Source organism: Meleagris gallopavo, chromosome 6 (genome assembly GCF_905368555.1).
Source record: "Meleagris gallopavo chromosome 6, MGAL_WU_HG_1.1, whole genome shotgun sequence".
Taxonomy (NCBI): domain Eukaryota; kingdom Metazoa; phylum Chordata; class Aves; order Galliformes; family Phasianidae; genus Meleagris; species Meleagris gallopavo.
In genome coordinates this window covers 10,705,187-10,731,332 of record NC_139409.1, presented here as the reverse complement: position 1 = coordinate 10,731,332, position 26,146 = coordinate 10,705,187, and the positions used below count along the sequence as shown (strand labels likewise).

The 26,146-nt window shown below is 39.4% G+C and overlaps 1 protein-coding gene across 1 annotated transcript in view; it reads left to right on the top strand.

Moving 5' to 3' along the window:
* Positions 1–645: 645 nt before the first annotated feature.
* The window catches only part of ADARB2 (adenosine deaminase RNA specific B2 (inactive)), a 293,113-nt gene continuing 267,612 nt past the window's right edge, over positions 646–26,146 (top strand). The window contains exon 1 of the mRNA XM_010712416.4: positions 646–921. Coding sequence (XP_010710718.2) covers positions 822–921 — 100 coding nt within the window. The 5' untranslated portion in view covers positions 646–821. The remainder of the gene's footprint in view (positions 922–26,146) is intronic.

The window sequence follows — 26,146 nt, the reverse complement described above, 5'->3', positions numbered from 1 at the left end:
AGATTCAAGAGAAATCGCTACACTTAGCCTCCCGCGTAAGGCTTGCGGATCAGGGATCTTTCGACAGAAACTCATACTCTTTCCCTGGAAACAATAAGCAGCGCAATTAGCGAACTAGTTAATAAGTGCTTGGTTGAGGAAGACAGCAGCAGCATTTCTGTGCTGCTGGAAGCAGAGTGTTCGGTGTCCATATGGTGTAAAGAGAAAAAAAAAAAAAAGAGAGAGAGAGAGAGAGAAAGAAAGAAAAAAAAGAAAGAAAAGGGGGCTTGCAATCCTGTCTGCAGCATCTCTCCTCGCCTGCCGCCCCTCAGGCTTTCCCCGGATCGGGCGGCAGGACGCTGCCGTTTCCCGCGGGGCTGCTCTGCGCGGCTCTCTGCCGGGAGCCGGGCACAGCCGGCAGCCCGTGGGGAGCGGAGTTTGGGGGCGAGGGCTGGCGGAGCTGATGTCAGAGCAGGGCGGCGGGAGCGATTGGGCTGCAGGAGACTTTGCAGCAGCAAATCCACCCCCCCTTTCCCCCCCTCCCCGCTCGGCTCCGCACCCCCTCCCTCACTCCTCGCGCTCTCCCTTCAAAGCGGCCGGGGCCGAGAAAGTCGCAGAGGTACCAAAAGTGGGCGCGGGGCCGGAGGAGCAGCGGCGGCCGCTCCCGCCCCCGAGCACCGCACGGCCGGGTCCGGCCCGTCGGGGCGGAGGCGCGACCCCACGCCGGGCAGCGCCGAGCGAGCGGCCCTCCCCTGCGCGCTATAAAAGCCGCCTCCAGAAAGAGAGGAAAGTCGGCGGGAGAAGAGCATCGCGGCGCGGTGCCGTTGCTCTCAGGTACAGGCATGACATCCGTCCTCGGCGGCAGCAAGGCGTCGGGAGGGTCGAGCGGGCAGCTGAAATGCAAGTCCAAGAGGAGGAGGAGGAGGAGATCGAAGAGGAAAGGTAAGAGGAATTTTGTTTCTTTTTCTTTTTCCCTTGATTTCCCCTCCCGCCTCTCTCTGCCCGTCTCCAGCCCGCACGTTGCCGCACGCCCCGGCTGCTCCTGCTCTTCTCGACTCTGGATGGCGCCCGCCGGCACCGGCCTCGACGGCCGCGCAGGGGCGGCGGTGCTTTCCTGTCCCGCGGGGCGAAACGGGGGACCAGAGGGACCGCAGATCCCCCCGCCCTATTGGCTCTCCTCCTGTCTTTGTTCGGGGACGCGGCTGAATCCCGCGGCGATGCTGGCGAGGCGGAGCTGTCCCTGGTGCTGTTCCCTGGCTCCCCGGAGTCCCGCCGCGTCCCGCGGTGTCCCCGAGCCACCAGGCAGGACATGCCCGTGTGGAGCACGAAGCGGTGCGCAGCCTCTCGGCTGCAGGTGGTGACCCCAAAGCTCTCTTTAATTTTATTTTATTTTTTTTTAGAGAAGGTCCGCCTAGTTTAGCTATTTTTGGTACTGTTCCACTTCCCCCAGTGAAAAACCTTTGCTAGGGAAGTACTAATTGTCATGAGCAAGAAAAGTAAAGCTACAGGATGTCACCGCAAACAGGGAATATGCCCTAGATAAAAGCTCTTCTGAAGGCTGTCCTGTTTTTTCCTGTAGAGAGGATGATACACGACTGCCTGAGTTTTGATGCCTAAAAAAGTCAAAGTTAGCAGAATGTGAACACTACAGTAAAATGAATGGATACAGGAAACAGTGCCAGTTGCAGTGCATTTGGGCACAGCGATGCTAACTCCAAGTGTTTATCTGAGCAGTAAATATCCCCCAACCTGTCATCACAGTTACAAGAGGTTGACACAAGTTTCAACTTGTCAAATGAAGCTGATACTTAGGCTATATTATTTCTTCTTCTGATTCTAGAAATTCTAATTTATAGAGCACATTAGCCAACAGTCTTTTAATTATTGTGTTAAAGCCAATAATCATGTTACTGGATAACTTTTTAGAAATGTCAAAGAAGGTTTTGTGTGGTAACAAGTGAAAATGGGTCAGATCCTGTACTCTAGTGCACAACTGCCATTATTTCAACTTTCACTTTGAACTCTATTTTCATAACCATACTAACAAAGAGTGACCTGGGCACAAGTGAAAACAGCAGACCTGCAGAAGCATTCATGCTTCTGGTACGTGTGTAGTCTTGACTTGCTGCTCTTCATCTTTAGTGTGCTGTAACATCCAGTGGTAAAGTATGTTTTACGCTGTTTCAAAGCAAATATTAAAATATGAAGCAAAGAGAGAGCTCCCACGCTCAGTGCCTTTAAAACTGCTTGTACACAAGTTGCTCTCTGCAGGCTTCGATATGTTTGTAAATGTTCGTGAAAAACAACTTTTTTGGGGTTTACAAACTTAGCCTAACTACCCTGTGCTTGGCCAAGAGAAAAATGCGGCCGATTATCCATGCAGTGGAGAAAAGGTGCTTTGTTACAACAGAAAATCATGTGTCAATTTTCTTTCTAAGAAACAGACAGAAATGAGGGTCTTTTAGTAATACTTTTTTGCTGCTTTGTTTATTGCTTATTTGCCAAAATAAAGTGGAAGTTGAATGTCTAAAAAAAACCAAAACAAACAAAAAAAAAAACAAACCACAAAAAAAAAAAAAACCCTACACAAAACAAAGATAAGCTTGCTAAATAATAACCTGGTAAATGACAGCTATTTGCAGAACACATAGCTGGATGCTAATGGCATTCTAGAAAGTGTTTATCTGGCCATTATCAATGAGAACGTGCACATGAAGAGTTTGTCTTTTTATTCCTTCAAACACACTGTTGTAACCACTTTACAACCAGGTAGTTACTATACTTGCTATTAGAAATGCATGTGTTCGTGTTATTTTATTTTTCTTCTGTATATAACCACTGTATATAATCTTAGAACAAACAAAAAGAGAATACACATTCCTGTGAATTTATGCTGGCAAAATTCCTCTAACTTGTGGCATGTCCAGTAAAAAACCTATTGGTTTTGATTATTATGAAATCTCATTTATCATATATTCCTATGCCTTTTTCTGATGGTATCTCGTTTAAAGGTGTTGTTTAACAACTAGCTCTCCTGAAGGTTTATCAAGAAAATGTTTATTAGGCTCATAAATTACTACATCTTCACGAGAATTAATATAGGCTGCACTATTCCGCAGTCCTGATTACCTAATAGATTGTGCAAAAAATCCTTTTATAAGAGTTGCAACTAAAGCACTTGCCTTTAACAGTTCTCCAGTACCTATTTTGTTATTTATAGTAAGAATAATTTTAAATGATGCTTTAAAGTGTGTAAGTACACATATATGTTTACACAGACACATAGATACCTCTGGACACATGTATACGAAAATTGGTTCTTGTTTTATGTTTAAATGGAGCAGTATCAGGGTAAAGAAATGAAATTACCTCTCACACCCCCACTCCTCAAGGAGCTGAGCTCTACAGATTATTTATACAATTTAATGTATTTTATTAGGTACATTATATAAAATCTGTACTTAAAAACAAATTGACACAATGTCTTACAGAACATCTAAGAATGCATAGCAGTAGAAGTAGATATTATTCTCTATTTAATAGCATTATTTTTCCTCTTCTATTTTACTTCCTATGGTTTCACTCATGTTTTTGTCCTCGGTGTGAATTATAAGTTAGTTTTTCTGTTTTTGCAATTTCCTTCATTCTCTGTATACCTGGATGCTCTGCTTTAAGAGTTTCTTGGGGGCAGAAAGCAAGTTCAGGCAAGGAGAACAAACAACATTCTTTGAATAGCTAAGTGTCTTTGTGTATTTATGGTAAAAAAAAAAAAAAACAACATCCAAAATAATAGAACCCATGTGCTGTGCTGGGAAACACAGAGAGAGAATTTCCATTTATGCAAATTGAGAATTGAAGACACTGAGTGTGATTCCAGTATACAAAGACATAGACTAGTAATTAATTTTCATGCACCTAATTTTTAGGTATACGAAATCCAGCAAATTATTGAGTATAAATATCTCGCCTTGAAGCATTAACATTAAATGTCCACTGGATATCACATTCCAAGCATATATTTGCTCAGAGATTCCATTCAGTTTTACACTGCTTGCAGAAAGTATGTTAAAAACACTCAAACGGTTGGATATTCACAGCTTTTGTTAAATTACTGGGGGTGGGGAGGGAATATTTTATCAATAAAAAATAAATATTTAAAACTGAGTGGGAAATAAACTTCTTAATTTCTCAAAGACCTAATGAAAAAAAAAATGCAGCTGATTGCCAAAATATCCGCAGGCTAATTTCGTGCAAAAGGAAATGGATATTTTATTCTCTCTTTCTTTTTTTCTTTTCGTTTTGATATATGTGTATAAAATGACCAGAAGTTAAAAAGCTCCAACTAATGATTTAATGAAATCCATTCTAAATATTAGACCTGTAAAGAAAATTGTTGGATATGTGGGTTCTTGTTCGTGTTTTCTCCAAGGTTTTGAAGCATGGCAGAGTATTGACAGAATTCAGTGCAGAGGCCTCCCCATGCTCTGTGCAAATTTGATAGCCTGCGGTACCAATTTTAAAAAGCAAGCTTGCTTTCTGAGATAAATGGTTAAAAGTAGACCAAACAAAAGCGGAGTTGCCATTCACTGATAACACTAAGAAAGCACATTTTGGCAGCTTCCGTTAACTTCTTAGAAATCAACACAGAGAAACTAAATATGAAATGGATGACTGAAGATATGTCACTTCTTAGTTATTTTCCAGCATAAAACAACAAGTAAGCCACCTCATTTGCAATACCTTTTTATAGAGCTAGCAATTAAAGTTAATTATAGGAAATGAGAGGGAATCGGGTATCCCTGATGTGATGGAAAGCTTTGTTAGGGGTTGTTTTTGATAAAATGTGATACGAGATAAAAATTGACAGAATAAACTAAGAAAGGGCAGCAAGAACGTGAGAGAGACAAAACAATTGTGAAACAAAATTTCATGAAAAATTAATGAAATAGAAAGAGTGTGCTGAGGACAGAGGGAGGAAACCAGCTTGGTTCTTCATCATCCTGCAATGCCAAAGTAATAAATGAGAGTGTTTCATCTCGGCGAGGTTCAGGGACACAACTCTTTCCCCACAACAGGATTGTGTTGTGCTTCAAGATGTGTTCCGCTTATCTCATTCCCTGGCAGCTTGAGAGGAAGGGACTGGATTTAGTGATAAAATTAAATTGATTAAACCTTTATCCATCATCTAATTTGGTACCTTTCTTTTTTCTTTTCTTTTTTACTATTACCTCCAATTTCTAGTGATCCGTGTAATGACAGCAATTTGAGATAGCATCAAGGACATTAGCTACAATGACTGAACTTAGATTTAGAATAAAAATATGGGATTCATGAGTCCATACCTAAATAGCAGACAATTAGGTTATAGTGCAGCTGTATCTTCCTAGCAACAGCACACAAGTGTGAGAACAATAAAATGATGCATTTTACTTTAAGACAGAACAAAATATTTCGACTTAACCTCCAAGAGTTAATTATGTAAGCAGAAAAAGCAGTAACACAAATGTTGACCAGATCGTAAATAAACAGCCACAATTATAGCCATTTTTGTCTTTTTGAACACAGGAATTCAGTCAGAGGTTTTGCTTTCTTCTGTAATGATTCTCATTCTGAAAGGTAGTGGCAGTGTATATAGTGTTGAAAATTGACTCAACATGCTTTAAAATTTTGTAGCTTCTCTGTGATTTGGATAGTGAATTCTCCCATAAGGTGATTCTTTACAGCTTTGCTTACAAATTCCTGTTTAAGAGATATTAACGGAGGTCTGAAAATACTTAATGGCAGCCCTTTATGAAGTGCTACCCTACAAATGGAAAACCCTGCACTAAAAATTAAAGGTCACATGAAATTGCCTTGTGAAATATCAGAGGTACCAAAGGTCCATGGAAACATTTTCTTAGGTTCTTTCAATTCTCTTCAGGTTAGCGAGTTGCATTAAAAAGGCAAGCGTTAGAATATCTGTCTGATCTCCATTAATTGTCCTACTTTTGAATTACTGCTGTCCAATATTGCCTTGGTTTTGCAAGTAGTAATGAACCTGAATTGATCCCTGTGTTCACTGCTAACTATCTCTACAACCTTTCAGGCAGTCTAGCGTTTTTTCCCATGTAAACTATTAGTTATCCAGACAAAAAAGCTGATATGCATCAGTAGATAGATTATTCTCAAGGCATTTGTGATGAACTTGACATTTATTTGTGTGTAAAACTGCCTGGTTTGCCTGCAAATCATGTAAGTTCTAGCAGAGCTTACATTTCTTCTCTGACTTTTGTTTCCTGGTGCATGAATTTTAAACGAAGCAGCCAACCCAGAGGTGTTCTAACAGCATGTTGTGTTATGTAATATATTACAAAGACCACTTTGTTAACTGGTAGAAACAGCTTGTCAGCTCATACTAATAGGCAGCCCTCCCTGAGTCATAAAGTAACCAAATTTAATGCCTGAACAGAAAGCATTTAAATGGGCAGTGTTATCATTGTTGTTCAGTTGGTCTCAGATTTCTTGCTACTTAAAATGTATTTGAAATATGAAGGCGTATTTTGGGGGCTCTGAGTTAACAACGCCTGTTTGAGAAGAAGGACTGTTTGTTGCTGTGGATGGTTTGTGGAAATCTCTGCTAACCAAAGTGTGGTAATGAGGGAAGCACAGAGCAGGGCTGGGTGCGTGAAGAACAGTGTGGCTAATACTGAGGATGTTATGGTGTCATTAGCGAATCAAAGGTATATTCTTGCAGAGTGCTTTCTGCCTCATCTGGCTGTTCTGGCTCAAAAACGTATACTAGAAACACTGAGGATTCAGAGGCATATGGCAAAGGGATTAGAGATGTGTAAAACTTAAGCAGAAGAAAATTGATGAGATTTATATTGTTTACTTTGGAGATAAATGTAAGAAGGAATACAGCAAAACCATATTAATGAAGGAAAGATTACAAAGAAAGTAAACTGGCTACTCTGATTTATTCCTGATTTATTTATTTACAAAGATAAAAGCCTTTAAGGAAGCTGAATTTCAGCACATTTAAAAGGAGAGAAGGACTTTCTTCTGAGACAGCACATAGCTGGCCTGTGGGGCCTGTGGGACTCACTGCTTCCAGGTATGAAAAAACAAAACTTACATATGTGTAAGGAGAGGAGGCACTTGATTAGCTCAGTTGAGAATAAAGATAAAAAGTTTGCTGCTCACTTCAGTGAACGCAGGTTTGGGCTTTATTTTGGATGTACGAGGAAGGATTTGTTAGTTTGTTTTTTAGTATGAGTTATGAATCCTCTTTTTCAAGAAGCTATCTGGCGTGGATTAAAGGAAAAGGTGGTTTGTAGGTGGTTTATTCCCTTGTGGTCACTACTAGGCTGGCACTGAGCGGCTGCCTTTGTACCTTCTGACACTGTGGAGCACTGCTGGAGGGAAGGAGATGTATTTTCTTGCTTTTCCTGATGACTTGTTCAGTCCTTGCCCTTTCTGTTACCACTCATTTCCTTGTACGTAAAGACAGACCAAAATTCCCAATCTCCTTGATGCCGTGGAGAGTTTAGAAGGATGACAAATATTAATATCCCTCCCTCCTTCTTATTCCCTTGGAAAAAGGAACAAAGCAGTGGGATATTGACAATGAGCCGTGTAACCACACGATGATTTGTTAAGCAGTAGAAACGTGTTAAACCAGTTAGTGACGTGACAGTGAGCGCATTGCTGCGAGATGAATGCTGTGCATGGGAGATGGCTCCCACAGACTGTGGTTGTCTTTGTGCCGGTGTGGGATGGAGCTGTACCAACCATCACTTCCATGGTGCAGCCATGCCACTTGCAAGTGCTGTGTCTGAAATCTACCATATGTGGTAGTGGTGCTTGATATGCTTTTTGGGAAGCAGTGAGCAATAAGCAGATCTCGGTGAACTACTTCTTGAGAAGTGGTGCTTTTCATAATTTTTTCCCCATTTTTACAGCAACCTTAGGAGGTGCTCAAATTTATTAGCAGAGTCACCTTTCTCTGCCTGTTAATGAAACATCAGCACGAAGAGTCAATACTGCTTGGAAGTGTAGAGTGAAATAAGTTGTATTTGACAGACATTTTATCTCCATCTCCATATTTACACACAATTTTATGCGACTGCCTGCATCTTATCATGTGCAATGGCTACTTGTTCTTTAAATAGCAGGGTTTAACAAAATGATGGCCAACTCTAATAATGCTTACATTTGTGTGAGGTCTGATGCTGCTTCCCTTGCTTCCAGTAAAATTATAACTGAAACTTCTCCACACGAGTTGGGGGGCAGAACTGTGCTGCTATATATCTGTGTATTTGTGCTGAAATATTTTTGTACAAAATAGGGACTTTTGTGGCCTTCTCTGTCTATCTGTGTCAAAACAATGAGCATATTAAACACCAATTTCTGTTAGACAGTGTATATCAAAGCCTATAGAATCCCCCGAAAATATTTTCTTTAGGAATTTTTATATTAAGCTGAATAATTTTGTTCAGAGATGTAAAGATAAAATCCATTTCTAGCATGTGTATATTTATGCAGATCCATCCATACGTTCATGTTGTGTGAATTTGCAATTTTGAATACATAGGCATATATGTAAACATTCTCATAAGATTTCTGTATTATCTCCGTCTGAGTAATACCAGCAGTCTTACAGACAAATCACAAAGACACAGCTGCGTAACAATTACATGATTATTATTTTTTTAATTGCGAAATAAGTAAGTGAAAGGAATTTCTTATAATCCATATTTTTCAGCATATTTCTATGTTCTATTTTTGTATATATGTCTTCTAAGTAGCTGAGTAATTCAGAATGGCAAAGACAGAGACACTTGTGCAGAAGCCTGTAGTATTCATGTCAGGAAACCCCAAATGTTCATCAAAAAAGGTGGATTTGGTCTGAAGGTTGCTTTTGTGATGATCTTTCTCCAGCTGATTTCCATGGAAAAACTGTCATGGCTGGGAACAGAAGCCACTTTGAGCTGGTGCTTTTTGTCACATCCATGCCAGCAGACATGGCACACAATGCCAGGCAAAAATGCCTATGGATCCTTTGGCAATATTTAACTTAAATTAACGTTCATTAGCTGAATTCCAGGCTGTAATCTTGCCTCCCTCTTGCCAATCATGAATTGCTGTTTATGTGCTCACATGAATGGCAATTTTGGGCGGTGAGGGGCAGAGCCACACTGGTCTGCGTTGCCTCCATTGTCGAGCAGCGCAGATAGTAATTAAATTGGAGCTCAGCTCTTGCTGCTTGTGGATGGAGGAGTTTAAAAGATGCAGTACAAAAAGAGGCAGTTCTCTGCTATCACTGACAGCAGGTCTCCTCCAGCTGCAACTGCTGCAAAGAGTATTGATTGATCTGTGTTTATCATTTATTTATGCTAAAGCATCTGATGCGCGTCTGTAAAATCTGTTATTCCTAAAATCGAGATATTTGGCTCGTTTTCAAACCACATTCACAAAAAAAACCAGCTTTTGCAGATGTATGGCAGAGGTTTGCTTTACCTAGTGCTGTGCTCAACAGGAGCACTTCTTGTGCCCTCAGCTGAAATCCATAAGCACAAGTCATTTGATGATTTTTATTTTTTTTTTGAAGAAATAAAAGTTTCACTGTGCAAATGCTTTAGATTTTGTATGCAGACAGAAAGAGGGAGTATACAGTGTTCAAACCTAAATTTAAAGCATAACAATTCAAAAGCAAGTGTTACTGGGATAACTTCTACCCTGACTATAATACTTTTGTTCTGCATGTTTGTTTTTTAAAAGAAAAATTTTTCAGTTCCTGCATGTTAAAATACGAAGTGTAAGTTGTAAGGCAGAAACAGGCAGCACAACACAAAAGTATCCCAATTCCCACAACATGGTTATTAGGTATTTAAGAATAAATGGGGGGAATTTTTTAAAAAAATGTTTTTGCTTAGTCCGAAATGAAACAGCCCTTGGCAGTTGAGCAGTGTGATTTGTAATAGATGCAGCTTAACAGGATTTTTTTGATTTTTGATTTTACTTTTTACTTTATTTTTAGATATAGACAAATGCATGGGAACAGATTTTTCATAAATATGATCTAAATTTCATAGCTATTATTTCCACTAAAAATTTTAATTACAGTGCCTACACTATAGTTCATCAATTTGGGACGTGCATGTCCTCCTTGGAGGACTAGGAGATTTTTTCATTTAAGTTGAGACCACTGTAAATTGACTGTAACATTTAACCATAAGATAAATCCCTGACTAAAATATGGGAGATGATTCTAAGTTTAAAAAAAAAAGCCAAAAACCCTGTTTTTTGAGTCTACAAAAGTAATTCTAAAAGTTAAAACAATTTTTAACAAACAAACAAAAATCTATTTTCCATGCAACATTATTTTAACTTTGCCTCAAAAAACTCCAAGCCACCATCAAGAATCTCTAAAATGAAATGAAAGCAAGAAGCAACAAATTACAAATTATTTTGGATCTTATACAGTGCTTTTTATAAGGAGACCGTGAATGAAACACTGTAGAAACCATCTCTGTCTTTTATATTAATGATTAAGATAAGTGCAAAGGCTACAGAAAGCTACTTCTAAACTAATACTGAATGTATGCTACCCTGAAGATCCATGTGTTTATCACATTTGCACTTTCTGAATTTGATTCACTCTTCACTGAAACACCTCCATTTCTTGTCATTATCTCCTCACGTGTATCCTCACTTTATCCTCACAGATTATAGAAATGAATATATATGGGAGATTGGTGATTGGATCAGACTAATATCTCACAAAAGGTTTCTGGGGTAGCATGTGGAAAAATCACTTCCTCAGTCAGGCTCAGAAAAGCAGTAAAGAGTGAGTAACAAGATCTGCATACAGATATACAGGTGCTTAAATTTTCTGTGGAATCAGAAAAGAAACAAGAAGCTGCTATTGTTTCCCTAAAATTTTTCCACATATAAAGAAGTTCCTAATGCACGTGATTGTTGAAACATATTGCTCAAGACCTGGTCTAATTCTGTTTTAACTTATCTAAACTGATCCTAGCGCTTGCTGGTCTGAATAAATGTTTCTTCGACACTGGCACATAAAGCTGCTGCCCGTGCTTTTTAGACAAAAATGGAGATAACAAAAAATTAAGGTATGGAGCTAAGCTTAATTTTCTAATCACGACGATAGCAAAAACAATGTTGTGGAAGCAGTGGTTTGTTAATCTCAGTATTAACTCATTTGACTTCTGTTGATTTGCCCCGGGCTCTATTGTGAATGTTGGTGTGGGGCAAGTACCTGCCTACAGCCCACAACAACACACGAAATTCCATCTGCCACTGCCCTGCGCTCCTGCAGGTATCCATGAGTTTTTGCATTGGAGAACAGGTGCAGATTATTCACTGAAATTCGTACAGCAAAAAAAGAGACTCATCAGTGATCACTTATGATCCTTATGGATCCCTTCCAACTCGGGACAATCTATGAGTTTATGATCACCGGCACGGTCCAGGCATAAGCATGAGTCACAGGCACGAGATGGGACATCTTCAATATATCAGCGACCAAAATAATGGCATGAGGGTAACAGCAACACAGCCCCTGACCGAGTGTGGGAACCTGGAGTCTGTCAGTCCTGCCTAACAGCTTGCCTCTGCTGAATGTTGACAATATATTACATAATTTTCCCTGCAACAGCTTGTTTCAGAAACTTTTCCCAGTAATGTAGATTGTAGAATTTTGTTTTGACTGCTTTAGTGCATATTCATTAGATAAAAGCCCAGACAATTACTGTGATAGTTTCACTAGCAGGTGGAACATGTTTTAGGATTTGATGGGCATGGGATTTGTTGGAATAATCTCAGAGAAATTTGGAGGATTATTTTTATGATGGGGGGGTGTATGAAAAGTGAGAATGTAAGCAGATTGGAAGGTGATTTCATTATGTTTTTACATTAGTTTGCTTTTACCATTTTAAATCTAGAATAAGTTCATACTTTGAACAAATAAATGTTTCTTAGGGCAAGCAGTGAACCGCACAGATAAATGCTGCCTAAACAACATAGCTTAAAATTTCATAAATAGTATGTGGCAGTATTTCTAAAGGGATATGATTTTATTGTGTTCATTTTCCAAAACAGTAAAAAGAGTTAGGAAAAATGTTTTCTGTCTTCACTTCTACAATGATCATTGTCATGTATTACGTACATTAAGGTTATAGCTTAATTTTTGTTGAGTAGGTAATAATTCAGAAAATATGCATGCATCAACACTGCTTGTTGTGAATTTGCAACCAAAAGAACCATTTCCTTTTTTGTTTCCACTAGAAAAGAAAGATTGAGAGCAGAGTCGAGATGAAGAGAATAGGAGCCTGATCCTGCTTTGTCACGTGGGATTCCCTCTTTTTCAGGAGGACTGGGCTCTACTGCTTACAGGGACCTTCATTCCATGGGTGGCCATTCTCCCATGGGTGGTCACATTGTCTTCATTGATCTCAGTGGTAATTTTTATATGGGTTAGGATCATGACAACTGGCACTGACAGTAGTACATCACTGCCAAATTAGAATTTCTAAAAGAAAGCAAGAAAGTTAAAATTGCACGTTCAGGAAAGCAATTTATTTACTTCCCACATTACAGCAACAGAATTTAACATTACAGGAGGTTTAAATACATTTGCATAACATAGAAGTTATCAGTCTAGACTCCCCATCTGTTGAATGCCTCGTTAGTAAGTAGCTGTAGCACTTCGGTATTTGACTTAAACATCATGTAAAAAATGGTAATAATTTCTCTTCACTATTCTGCTACTAATGAAACTTCAAAACCATGAATGCATATGTTTATATTCAATTTCTATTTATATACTTAAACACAGACACTAGTACTATGCATATTAATGTGCCAATATGTGCTCCAGCATTGCGTACATTAACTTACATGCATATTCATACAAAGGGCTGAGTTTGATGGAAGATTTCTCCTAAGCTTCATACAGCCTTGAATCAAACCCTTAGTTTTTAATAAATATTGGGCCAAATTTCCAGGAATTCTTTTGGTTCATTGTTACTTTTGCATTTGTTTTTTCTTAAGCGTAAGTTTTGCATACAGGTGTTCCTCTGTTGACTCTATAGTGCTTCTACACACTCTTGTCCATTCTCCTTTGTCTCTGTTGTTTTCGGTGTGTTTTAATCATGCATTGTAATCTCCTAAGCCGTTATAACTGATTAATTAGCAGCCTCTCCAATTCAGGCTCTGAATCGTTCTCTTATGCTCAGATCATTTATAACCTTAGTTGAAAAGACAAGATTGAACGTCTCCCTTGCAATTCATCTCTTTGCCTTGTGTAACTACCATGATTATTGTTTATTCTTTATTATGAGTGGGTTTTTCTAAGGATGAAATGTTAACTCTCTGTTATCTTGGCTCTTAACCTGCAATTAAATCCAATCAGATAGGCTGATGGGAAATAATGAAAAGTCAAAGAATCCACCACTCATGTTTCTTTGTAGGTTTGGGGACTTCAAATGTCCATTTTTTTCCAAAGATTAATTTAAGGAAACTGCAACTAGAAGAATTGAATAACAAATAGATTATTTTGCAGAGCTTTAATTTACTTATAATCTCAAATTTTCTTTACAGATATGTGGGATAGCAGCATGCATATCTTTGTATATGTGTGAAAAGTAAACAAATCTGACATTTTCCTTGAACATTAGGATGCAAAAATCTATAGTTTTCATAAAATCACATCGCAAGACCTGCATGTGTTCCAGTAGCCTTGGCTGCAGCAGTTGCAGAGCTGGACAGCCCAGGGAAAGCGCTGTGTCGCAGGAGTATGGGCTGGGTAGAAGCTGGTGATTCAGGTAACACACCCAAGGGGACAGAAGGCAGTATCAACAAAGCTGAAACGCATGTCCTTAACAAAGAGAATGCAGGCTGCACAACTTCTGGTGGCAGAGAAGATCTGTCCTCCTCAGAAGATCATATCTGAACTTCCTTCAAATCTTTGTCCAGATTTCCTTGTGAAGTTCAGTGCTCAGAGCTTGTGCAGGAAGCATTTTTCTCCATTATGTTTGCCCTATGCATATTTTTTAAAGCAGATAGGGTCAAGATATCAAGAGATTGAAGGGGGATCAAATACCCATTTGCAATTATCTATTTCAAGCATGAAACCATGAGAACACAGCATGAAGGAATAGCGGAGGAGAAATTTTGCTGAGACAGTTTTTCAGGACAGATAGAATAGTGAAGGATAAAATATTTCTTTGCTCCTCCCACCTACTGTCCCAGTCACCCTGTAAAGCACCAGCTAGCAGCACAAAGATTTATTTCTCTAGAAGGAGCTGGCTGTCTCCGGGTGTCACAGAATTTATGCAGCAATTGCTTGTTTACTTTCTGCTGCAGTTAGTGCCTATGTGAAGTTCTCTGCCCTCGTGAGGCCCATCTGGAGTACTCCGTCCAGGTCTGGGGCCCCCAATACAGGAAATGTGTAGAGCTGTTGGTGCAGGTCCAGAGGAGGGCCATGAAGATGATCAGAGATCTGGAGCACCTCTCCGATGAAGACAGGCTGAGGGAACTGGGCTTATTCAGCCTGAAGAAGAGAAGGCTGAGAGGAGACCTCATTACAACCTTTCAGTATTTAAAAAGGGATTATAAACAAGAAGGGAATCAACTTTTTACTCTGGAAGATAGTGATAGGACAAGAGGGAATGGTTTTAAGCTCAAGGAGTGAAGGTTTAGGTTAGACGGGGGAAGATCTTCACAGACAGAGTGGTGAGGGCTGGCACCGGCTGCCCAGACAGGCTGTGGATGCTCCATCTCTGGAGGTGTTCAAGACCAGGTTGGATGGGGCTCTGGGCAACCTGGTCTAGTACCAGATCTGGACATTGGTGGCCTTGACTGTGGCAGGGGAGTTGGAACTTTATGATCCTTAGGGTCCATTCCAACCCACACCATCCTATGATTCTATAGATATTTGTAAAAATAGAAAGAAAACAGCATCTAATTTTTTTAACTGTTTTTTGTTTGTTTGTTTGTTTGTTTCCTTTCACAACTGTATGTGATTACCCAGGAGCTTTTAGGGAACTATATAAAAAATATATATATTTTCAAACATGAGTAAGAAAAAGCATGTGCATAGAGCTTCATCTCAACTAGAATAAGAAACGTTAGGTGCCTTTCTGGAACTATGATTCCAATTGGCTGGCTTCCCAAAGAGCACAGGACAAGTGTGTCTGTGACCAATGGAGCCCATGAAGCATTTTAAGACTGTCTCTAGTACTTGTTTCATTCTCCAGGAAGAACTAATTTGAAATATTCCAGCATACCTTTCTGGATATATGGCACATTTCTCTCCTGATTGCCTCTGTTTGCTGTTTGTTTTTGTAGAGATCTCCTCACTTTCAGATATTTAATCACTTACAGCCTCATAGTGACCAGATGCACATTTCTCCTCTCAGCCTCTGCTATGTTTGTTGGTCCCCTCAGCTGCTGTCATAGAATCATAGAATCCTTAGAGTTGGAAGGGACCTTTAAAGGCCATCTAGACCAACTCCCCTGCAATGAACAGGGACATGCACAACTAGGTCAGGTTGCCTAGGGCCTGATCCAGCCTCAACTTGAAAGTCTCCAGGGATGGAGCATCAACCACATCTGTAGGCAACCTGCTCCAGTGCCTCATTACCCTCACTGTCAAAGACTTTTTCCTTATATCTAAACTAAATCTATACTCTTTGAGCTTGAAGTCATTTCCCTTTGTTCTATCACCACAGATCCTGCTAAAGAGCCTGTCCTCTTCTTTCCTGTAGCTTCCCTTTAGCTATTGAAAGGCCGCTCTCAGGTCACCTCGGAGCCTTCTCTTCTCCAGGCTAAACAGCCCAGGCTCTCTCAGCCTGTCCTCATAGGAGAGGTGTTCCATCTCTTGGATCATTTTTGTCTCTTTCCTCTGGACATGTTCCAACAGTCTATATCCCTCCTATATTGAGGACTCCACATCTGGATGCAGTACTCCAGGTGAGGCCTCATCAGCACAGAGAGACAGGATTACCTCCTTTGACCTGCTGGCCACACTTCATTTGATGCAGTCCTGGATAAAGGTGGCTTTCTGGGCTACAAGGGTACATTCTGGCTCATGTCCAGCTTCCCATCTACCAGTACCCCCAGATCTTTTTCAGCAAGACTACACTCAATCCTTTAATCCCCCAGCTTGTATTGGTAGTGAGGTTTGCCTTGACCCAGGTGCAAGATCTTGCATTTAGATTTGTTGAAGATCATAAAGTTCACCTGGGCCCACTGTTGAAGCCTGTCTAGGTCTCTCTGGATGGCATCCCATCCCTCTGGTGTGTCGACTGTCTTTGGGCAGCACTGCATCAGGAAGGAGCTGTTGACTGATGCAACTCAGTTAGGCTAAATTTGAGGGCAACAAAACATTTCTTTAGTACCCATAATGTCTCAAGAATTGATGGTGCTTGGGAAAGATGAGCTGCTGAAATGTTGAGGTGGTCATGAAATGGTGCAAATACAGCTAGCCTCCCGGAAAGCAGTTGCACATGGAGTGATTACAGATGTGTTTCTAGCTGGGAGCCCTGCAGCTGTGTTTATACTTTGTCTTCTGGTGGTATGATGGGACAATGTGGCCTGGTGGTGCTCCCAGCCCTATCAGCAAGGAGAATATGTGTTTAGTGCGGTGTTCATATGAGGCTTGGGGGCAGGTTCTCACACCTACAAAATAGATTTCTAATAAAGGAAGTTCTATTTTGAAATTAGTAGTGTTGAAACTTAAAATTAAGTTTTCCTTTCTTACTAGGACATATTTTTAGGTCCCAATTCATGTCTCATGGAAGTGCAGTCCTCCCACAGCTATGCTGGGTGTACTGAGGGCAGGGTGTTACAATTTCCAGAAAAAGATGTTACCCAAGATCTTGAATATTTACATCCTTTGCTTTTTATAAAATGCATACACTGGTTTTTAGGCCTATATATGGTTTTAAAACAGTGAAAAAGTATGAAATGCTATGCTTTATTTTCCTGTCACTTGATCTTCATTTTAAATTTGGCTGTGTGAAAGAGATCTTTGCTTGAATGTATGTGCTGCAAATTGAAAAAAAACAAAACAAAAACCAACAAACAACAACAACAACAAACAACAACAACAACAAAAACAATTCTACAGCATAGTCCAAAATTGCTCTAAAATAAATTTAGGTCTTTCTTTATTTTTTGCAATCTCCTGTTGAGCTACTCACAGGTAGCTGAAGATATTTATGTCCTCCTGTCTTCAGTGGTCAGTGTGAGGCAGAAACCAGTGATGTACTTGCATTACTTGCTCACTGAAGCACATAAAGCTACTGTTCATGGTGGTAAGATGAGCCAAAACTTTATTTCTGGGAGCCCTGACATGCTCCAAGGACAGTGTCTGGCTTCGGAGAAGGCTCCAAGAACTGGATCAGTGCTGGTGACTTTGAAGAAAGGGATTTGGTAGGACTCATTAAAAAACCCTGCTGGTGCAAAATTTAGCCACGTATCAAGCTAAATGATGAACCTGAATGAGGACAGGAGTTTATTTACTCCAGGAATACAGCAACAGTTCTCATTAGTGCTGATGCTGTAGGCAGAGGCAACTTGCTGCTGCATGCTGGACCTTGCCTTTCCTGGCTGCAAGTGCACACTTGCAACTGTTTTCATTGTCCTCTTTCAGATGTCACTGTCCCCAATAGAATATTTATGGTGTTCAAGCTGTACTAACAACTAAGCAGAGTGTGTCCCTGCATCCCTTATTCCCAGGAGCTGCTCTGATACACCAAGGTGGGATGATGGCACGAGGAGCATGGCAGGAGCTGCCCTTTGCCACCCTATGTGAGCGACAAATGTTTCCTCAAGCTCACGAAACGAAATGATATTTGAGGTCCTTTTCAATCCAGGCCTTTCTATGATTCTATAATTCTGTGAATTATGTATGTTTTGCTATAGAACAGGAATGGAATTATATACCAAATAAAACTTCAAGTTATTATTTTATTTGAAGTAATGATAAAGCCAATTATTCTGGCAGTATGTTGCACATACAGATGTGACCAACTCAATAACTGTTTGCTTGAAAAAGAAAAATAAAGCCATGTATGGAATGTGGGAAAGATATTTTGTACTTTGACATGAATAACACAAAAATAAATGAGACATTTAGAAAATGCAAATCATATCTGTTCTTTGTTTTAATCTACCATCCTGGGAGTTTGGAAAAGATAAGATTAGAGAATGATCCGTAAGAAATATCATTGGTATACTGAATGCTTCAAATCATCAAGGACTCTTTCATTTAAAATAAAACCATCACCAAAAGGCTGTATCAGTGTGTGAATGGAGAGGAATCAGATATTTCTGCCACTGCAAAAAGTTAATAAAGCAAGTCATTAGTATTAGTGCAACTTCTCTTTCTAATTTACAGCAACATATCTAGATTAACTGTAAAATATTCCTAGGTTTAGGACACACTGTCCTCCATTGAATGCTTAGCAGGAAAAGGTTATTAACATTGAATGGGGACTGTTCTCTCAGGAGAGCTGCAGATAAAATGACCAGGGAAAGAAATAGCACAACTTCTCAAATTAGCATAATTAGTAATTATCTCTTAATAGCCCCACTTGGCTTTGGAGACTTGGCACTTGAAATTCCGCTTAAAGTTCAGTGAGGAAAAACAAATTTCACGCTGAAATGTCTCAATAACACAGCTGAGCTGCTGAGGTAATCGTCTGGTTTAGGTAAAGGGAAGGAGATGAACATATGGATAGCAAAGATCTTTCCTGTAAGCACTGTGTTTGTGTTTGCATATGCAAAGCACTCGAGGCTTAATGGTACAATTGCGACTTTCTCTGGGGCTGTGGAGAGGGCAAGAGGATGAGAGAGATTTTTCCCCTTTAATGGAGAGAAACAGATGAAGATAATAATCTAAAAAGCGGAAATCCCATTCATTTTGCACTAGAATTGTGTGAACTCTTTTGCAAATCTAGCTGAAATAAAAACCCCGGGACAAACAAGCCTCAGGGTGGATATAAAAGCAGCCTTTACTGTAGCCAGTGGCAGAAACCTTCCCCCAAATGGGAAAAGTTCTCCAACATTTCACTCCAGGCAAAATCAGATGAATGAGCAGGAGCCCAGTAACCCTAATTTTTTTCTTTACGTGGCAAGGAAACAGATGGCTCTCTTTAAATGCTTTTGGCTGAGAAAGAACAAAAGAGGGAGAGAAATATTTACATTTTTTTACCTACCTAAAATTGAGTCCTTTATCCGCAGTCAGAAAGCAATTTATCAGCCCATCCTGATCAAAACAAGCCTTTGTTATTGAGAAGGCACTTTCTGATTTACATGTTGCACAGCTGGTTGGAAGCTTTCCACCAGGAAACAAACATACAATTGATAAACCTTCCTGAACTAGTTTGAAACAGGAAAAGAGGTTGTTTCACCCCACCCCCTCTGACAAAAACGTAATTCATGTTGGGGCCAACGCATCTGGAATGGATTGACTGAAGTGACTGCTTAGGGGCTTTTTAGTAGGACAGTGGATTTTCTTTTACATGCTAGACACTTAAGGTGCAGGGAGTGCAGCAGCTCATCCCATGCATGGCCAAACCTGGGGCAGGATCAGGTTCTGTGGAGAAGAGGCAGTTTTTGCTCTGCAAAGCAGAGACCCTTTGCTACTAAATAACTCTCCTTTGGTTCCCTGTCAACACACAAAATAGGAAAGATGAAGATAAACTAGTCCAAGGAGGTTGGCAGCTGTTATAAAACTGATAGGCTGACATACTCATGGCCAGAGGAGGAAGAGAGTTGGCTTAGAAACTCTAATTAAGGCTGGCCAAGGTCCATTAGCTCGTCTTCATGAGTATCTCCACAGCCTCACACTCTATGTATCACCCTTATTATACAGGTTCTAGGTGAGAAATGTGATTAAGCAGTCTGCTCTCCTGTGTTTCCAATGCCCAGCCTCTGAAAGCATTTCAAATGCCTCTATCAACCAATAAAATCCATTTCAAAATTCAAAAAGAGCATGAAGGGAAAAAGGGAGAAGGGAGTAAAGAAGTGGAAGCAGATCAAAAGAGATGAAATGACATTTGAAAAGTATGGAAATGAGAAGGATATTGAAACTGAATTAATTATAAAATATCCTAAAAGATGCAGGAATACAGCAGGTCTGATGTAAATATTTGCAAGCTGACAAAAAACAGGGAGATTGAGAGCATCACAATGAAGCAAGCACATTCCTCCCTGTCCTCCCCCATTTTCCTACTTCCAAATAAGCATTTGACAAATAAATTAAGCTTGAGCACTAACAGTGGAGAGAGTACAAAAAATATTCTGATGGACACCTGAGATTTCTCTTGATAGTTTGTACATGGGCAGCTGCAGTGAAGAAAATGCTACAAAAGAAAAATGCCCACTCTTTGACAAGACTCTTTGTTGAGTGATTGATACGTTTCCGCCTTCTACCTTCCCTATAATATTGGGAACGGGAGCTGCTACTTCGAGGCCAGAACTATTAAAAAATAATCATCTGTGAATACTAGCTTGATTTTTTTTTTTTCCAGAATATATAGCTGGAGGTGGTGCGTGTTGATTTTCCTTGGTACCCCAAACTGGATACTTTAGGATAGAATTTTCTGAGTAACTGTCATTATGCTGCTAAATTTCATATGGAGAAATACAGGAGTTTCAGGAGGATAGTCCTTTGTTTGTCTTGTTTGATTGTAAAATTCATTAGGAAGATTATCTTGTTCAATTTGAGAACCCCAGATTTGATTTTTGGCTCTGCTGCTGTCATTTTTGTGACTTGCATCCTTGCATCACTTCTGCACGGAGTTCATGGGGACAGAGAGAAAACCTTCCTCATTTTTATTTATAATGTCCGCATACTGTGAGCTCTTTAGAGACCACTAAAATATTCCTGAAATGATGTGGCCCTGATCTGATTTTGGACCTCCTGATTACTATTGTAAAAGAAAAAGCAACTTTACTAAATGGCATTTTCAGGCATAGAGGAAGCTGAGTCACCTGCAGGTGAACTTTCAAAGGCTACTTCTTGACATTTGATCTTGTCTGACAGCGACTAATTATTTGACCTAATTCTGCAATGCTCGGCAAACCTTAGTGAGGTGCAAAGAGCATTTCTGTTCTGCTAAAACCAATGATAGACTGCTCAGCAGTTCCATCAGGATTGGACCTTTAAAATTGGACAGAGCAAGGAAGAGGAGAAACATGCAAAATTACCTGAGCAGAAAAATGCCTGAGGATAGTTCTTTCTTTTAAAAAATGCCATTGGGTCATACTGGCTTCATGGGTAGCATTTAATTGTGTCAAGATGATGATCTGTCACCTTGTACCATTTTTTCTTTCCTTTTCCAATTTTTGGAACCATCAATTTTAGCTATTTCTTGAATTGCTGGTAATTCAGAACAGGGAGTGAATAAGAACATACTGTGCATTACATTTGTGTTGCTTTCAAACAGAGTTAAGCATAACCTGTATGTACAGATCATGGTAAGGAAATATGAGTAATTTTAAGTGGAAGAGTAAATTGGGCAACCTAACAGACCTATAGGGCCTATTCCTTCATTTAATAAAGTAGGTCAATATTTCATGCTGTTCACATTAATGTAATTCATTTTAGCTTTACTAACAAAAGCTAGTCTCTGGTTAAGCATTACTGGAATATAATAGATTTTAGAAAAGATTTTAGAAAAAGATAAATGGGTAAAAAACATAATTAAAAAAAATACAACCAAAGCTCTAGGTCACTGGAATGCACCTATAAAATTTGTTAAGTAACATCAGCTAGCACCATGGTTTTGAAATTCCTGTGTGTATTAAGAATAAAGTACAAATGAACTGGCATATGGAAAGAAAAATCCTGTGTACTTCTTTAGCTTCAGAAGAGCTATTAAATGCTCAGGAGATACTAACTATAAGCTTTGTGCAATTCTGTATAATTCCCATTTAACTCTCAGGGGGGTTATTGACTATTGGTAACTATCACGGTCTGGGTAAGTCCTATCCTGTGCTGTGCTGCTTTAGCTAAAAAGTACTTGTGGGTTTAACTCCTGTCTGCTTTGTTAGCCTCAGGATATAACTTGTAGCACAAGGGAACCTGGGTGATTATTATAAAAGATAGGGAGAACATTATTCTATCTGTTGTTATTAGCACATTGCCTGTTGTTAAACAGCTGTTTAGTGAAGGAAATCAAAGGAGTACATAAACACAAATACATTTAATCCCTCTGGATTCTTCTTCATTTTTCTTCTACTTTTTTTTTTTTTTTTTTATAAGGTTAGAATTATTTTCACAGCTAAGAAACTCTTTCTTTAGTATTTCTCACACAGAGCTTTGGAAATTCACAGATGATAGGAGTAGGAATTGGGGTTCTTTTTATTTGCTTTTCAGCTTTTGGTTAAGACAGACTATGCTTTTATATCTTTTCTGAAAGAATAAAAAGCTTTCAAAACACTTCATAAAGGGTGAAAACCTTGTTCTTTTTCACACAAAAATATATAGATTTCCTCCATAACCTGCACCTTAAACCACCGTCTTTTTCTCAGACTCTTCTTAATACATGAAAAAGAGCAATTTAACCTGTATCTCAAGCCAGTTCATGTTAAAATTCATTTCTTGTATTGGATCTATTTTTACATCGTTTGTGGAACATTTGTCTTTAACTCTTCCCATGGTCTCGTGCACAGTCATTTTGTAGAGGTTGTATCTTGTATCATCTCATAACCTGGAATAGCTGTGAGACATGGAAACCTTTTCTGCTGTTGTCTCCTTCATCCTTTCAATCTCTTCCATTTCATAAGCCATCACAACCTCAACAGAAATAATAAAGGTAAAAAGCCACGTACGTGAAGTAATAAAATCCACTAACAGATAAAGAAAATGAAGTGTTTTTAGTGTTTTTACATTCTTAACCTCTAAAAACAATTTCAGGGCTCGCCTCAGATTCTGAACCCATGGGAACATGGAGTACTTTTGGTACAGCATACCTAAGGCTTTGCTAAATTATTTCCTAAATTAAGAGGGGGAAAAAAAAAAGTCCCATTTTTACATTTGCCAAAGTAAAACAAATTCCTCACTGCATTCTGAACTAAGGATATATCTTTTCTGTCCCCAAGCACAATGCTGTAGTAGCAACAGGAAACCTTATAATTAACAGAAAGTAGGAAAGGTGAGTTATTTCAGAAGGTCATAATCTAATAAGTGGAACGTGTTCAAGAACTGTTTCTCTGAATAACATTGCAACAACAAACAGGCAAACAGGCTGGAAAACTTGAAGTGGCTCAAGTGAACCTAGATAAAGAATGTAAGGTTGAGCCGTTTAGCTCAGTGGGCCTATGAAACATTAGGACATCTATGTTTAGATGCAATATTCAAGTAGGCTCATGACCGAGGGGTGGATCTGACCATTGAAGCTGTCACATTCATTAATATAAAACATGCACCACAATCAAGCCAGCTACAGAAGCAAAGTCTCTTTCTCTCATGCAGTGGTAAATTCAACTCAGATCTTCTGGGCTGTGAACTTGTCTAAACAGACAAATTTTGTCGTTTGCTATGAAACAGAGAAACCAAAGGCAGGTGCCACACAGAATAATTGATAAATTTTCCTGCAGGGCTGTTTTGTTGGTTTTTTTTTTTTTAAATGAGACTGGTCCCTACCTAGAAGTCATCATTAGCTGACCTAGGAGATCGTTGATGGCATGCAATATTATTAGGTCTTATGGGAAGGAAGAATGATGTACCGTATGCAGGAAGTCAGCAGAATTTTGGATGAACTACAAAGTGAATAGATTTTTAGCAAAACAGGGTGAAAGAGCGTAGTCTCTGAAGTAATAAGTGCATTAGACTTGATTAGTAGTATTGTAGAATATTTGCTCTTTTCGACAATCATTGAAATCAATCATTTTAACTTTGCCCCTCAGTATGGTGTTCTATTTTAAAACTTCTCTGAATTCAGTTTTGAAACAAAGTCCCCCGTGTTTGCTGTCACTTCAGAAAGAATTATTTCATGTACAGATGCACATTATATTTTCTATTTTGTTTTTCTTTGTTTCTTCTCTGAAACAGAGAATTCAGTTGACTCCCAAATGACTCTTCTTAATCTGATCTCAGTTTAGAGAGTGAGCCATTCTCCCAGAAACAAGATATATCAGAATTTCTAGGAGATTCATGTCATTTAATACCACAGAGGTGCCAATAAGTGTACAGCTTGCACATTCTGATCTTGAAGGATACACAAAGTTGTATATTAACATTACTATTTTCTTCAGAAAGGCGGGTCACAGATGAATTCCCAGCAGTTTGATGGGCCACGTAGAGCTTTGTTTCAGCAGCACTATCTGAACCACTTTTTTGCCTTTGCAGTATAAATTCTAAGCTGTAAATGCGAAAGTTTCAACAAGAACCTTTTAAGCTTGTATTGGTAAAGTTGCTAGGGATCTGTTCATTTAGTCTAGTTCATTTAGTCATAGTTTCATTTAGTCATAGTTCATATCTCTTCCTTCTCCCTGCCCTTCTCCCAGACACCTGTCGTTACACAAAAACAAACAAGCAAACAAACAACAACAAAAAAAAACCCTGGTGTCACAATAGAGATGAATTGTCTTTGCATACTTAATTTTTAAACAGTGTTTTACTCCCAGTGACCCCAGATAGGTTCATACGGACCTTATGCATTCAGAGATTCTAGACTTCATCTACTTAAACATGGTGAGACTACATCTGGAATACGGTGTCCAGTTCTAGGCTCACCAGTACAAGAGACATATAGTCATACTGGAAAGAGTCCAACAAAGAGATAGTTAAAGAACGGGAGTACTTCTCCTATGAGGAGTGGATAAGAGAGCTGGGACTGTTCAACCAAGAGAGGAGAAGGCTCAGGGGGATCTCATTAATATATACAAATGCCTGAAAGGAGGATGCAAAAATGATGGAACTAGACTCTTGTCAGTGGTGCCAAGTGCCAGGACAAGAGGCAATGGGCACAATCTGAAATGCAAGATGTTCTCTCTGAACACCAGGAAGTACATCCGTGCTGTGCAGGTGACGAAGCACTGGAGCAGTTTGTAAGCAGAGGCTGTGGAGTGTCTTCTTTAGAGATCTTTCAAAGCTGCCTGGAAGTAGGCCTGGGCGCCCTGCTCAGGGTGTCCCTGCTGGAGCTGTTACTGGATCAGATGGGCCCAGATGTCTATTCCAACCTCACCCATACTATATTATTCTATGTGGTTGTGTGTCTCCTTAAAATACAGGCATCCTTGAAGGCAGGCATTATTTTGGAAATAATAACAGTAACAATATGGGACAGAAGATCAGAACCCAAAAGAATCCAGCCCGGATAATTACACTGAGCCTTAACCAACAAGATGCTGCAGACACAATGAAATGAATTAGAAAACGTAGTTCAACTCACAGTGGCATGAACTGCCAGTTTTCCTTCTGTCTTTGGATGAAGAAAAAGTCAAGATCTGCTTTAAATTCTGACATCTGGTAAGTGTAGTGATATATGATTTGGCACACAAGCTAGTACATTGCACAACAAAGTATGCCATTTATGAGGCTCTCTAAAAATAGGAAAGCCATTTTTTTAAGTAGTGCAGTAAATAACAGAGTGGATATTTTAGTTCAAGGGAATATATAAGCCTTGGGGCTGAATTCAAGGAAGAACATTTTTATGTGGATTCACATCTTGGATTATCAAAACCATATGCCTGTCTCTAGTTTCTGTATTACCCAGTGATCACTACCACCTGACATCTTGCAATAAATATTCATAATTGACTAGAGGTGGTGATACAAGAAACAAATTGATCTCAAATAATGTGGCCAATAAAATCTGAGCTGTCAGTTTCAAAATTTTCTTACACAAATGTAATAATGGGTCTTCATTGCTCAGATTGGCATGGAGTGAAAATTAGAAGTTTTAACATTGCTAAATGTCTTTAACTGTGCTATCTCAAGGAAAATCATTTCTTTGTTCATTTCTTAGCTGAAATGAGAATTTAGCTATTGATTTCAGGAGTGGAGCTTCATACTCCTGGCGTAGGACTTCCTGACTTAAATAAGATCAGGCAGCTGGCTGGTATCTTGCCTTTAGCAGTCATCAGAAGCAGGTGCTTAGGAAGGTGGTTAAGCACAGGACAAGCTACACATAAGGAATCTGTATGT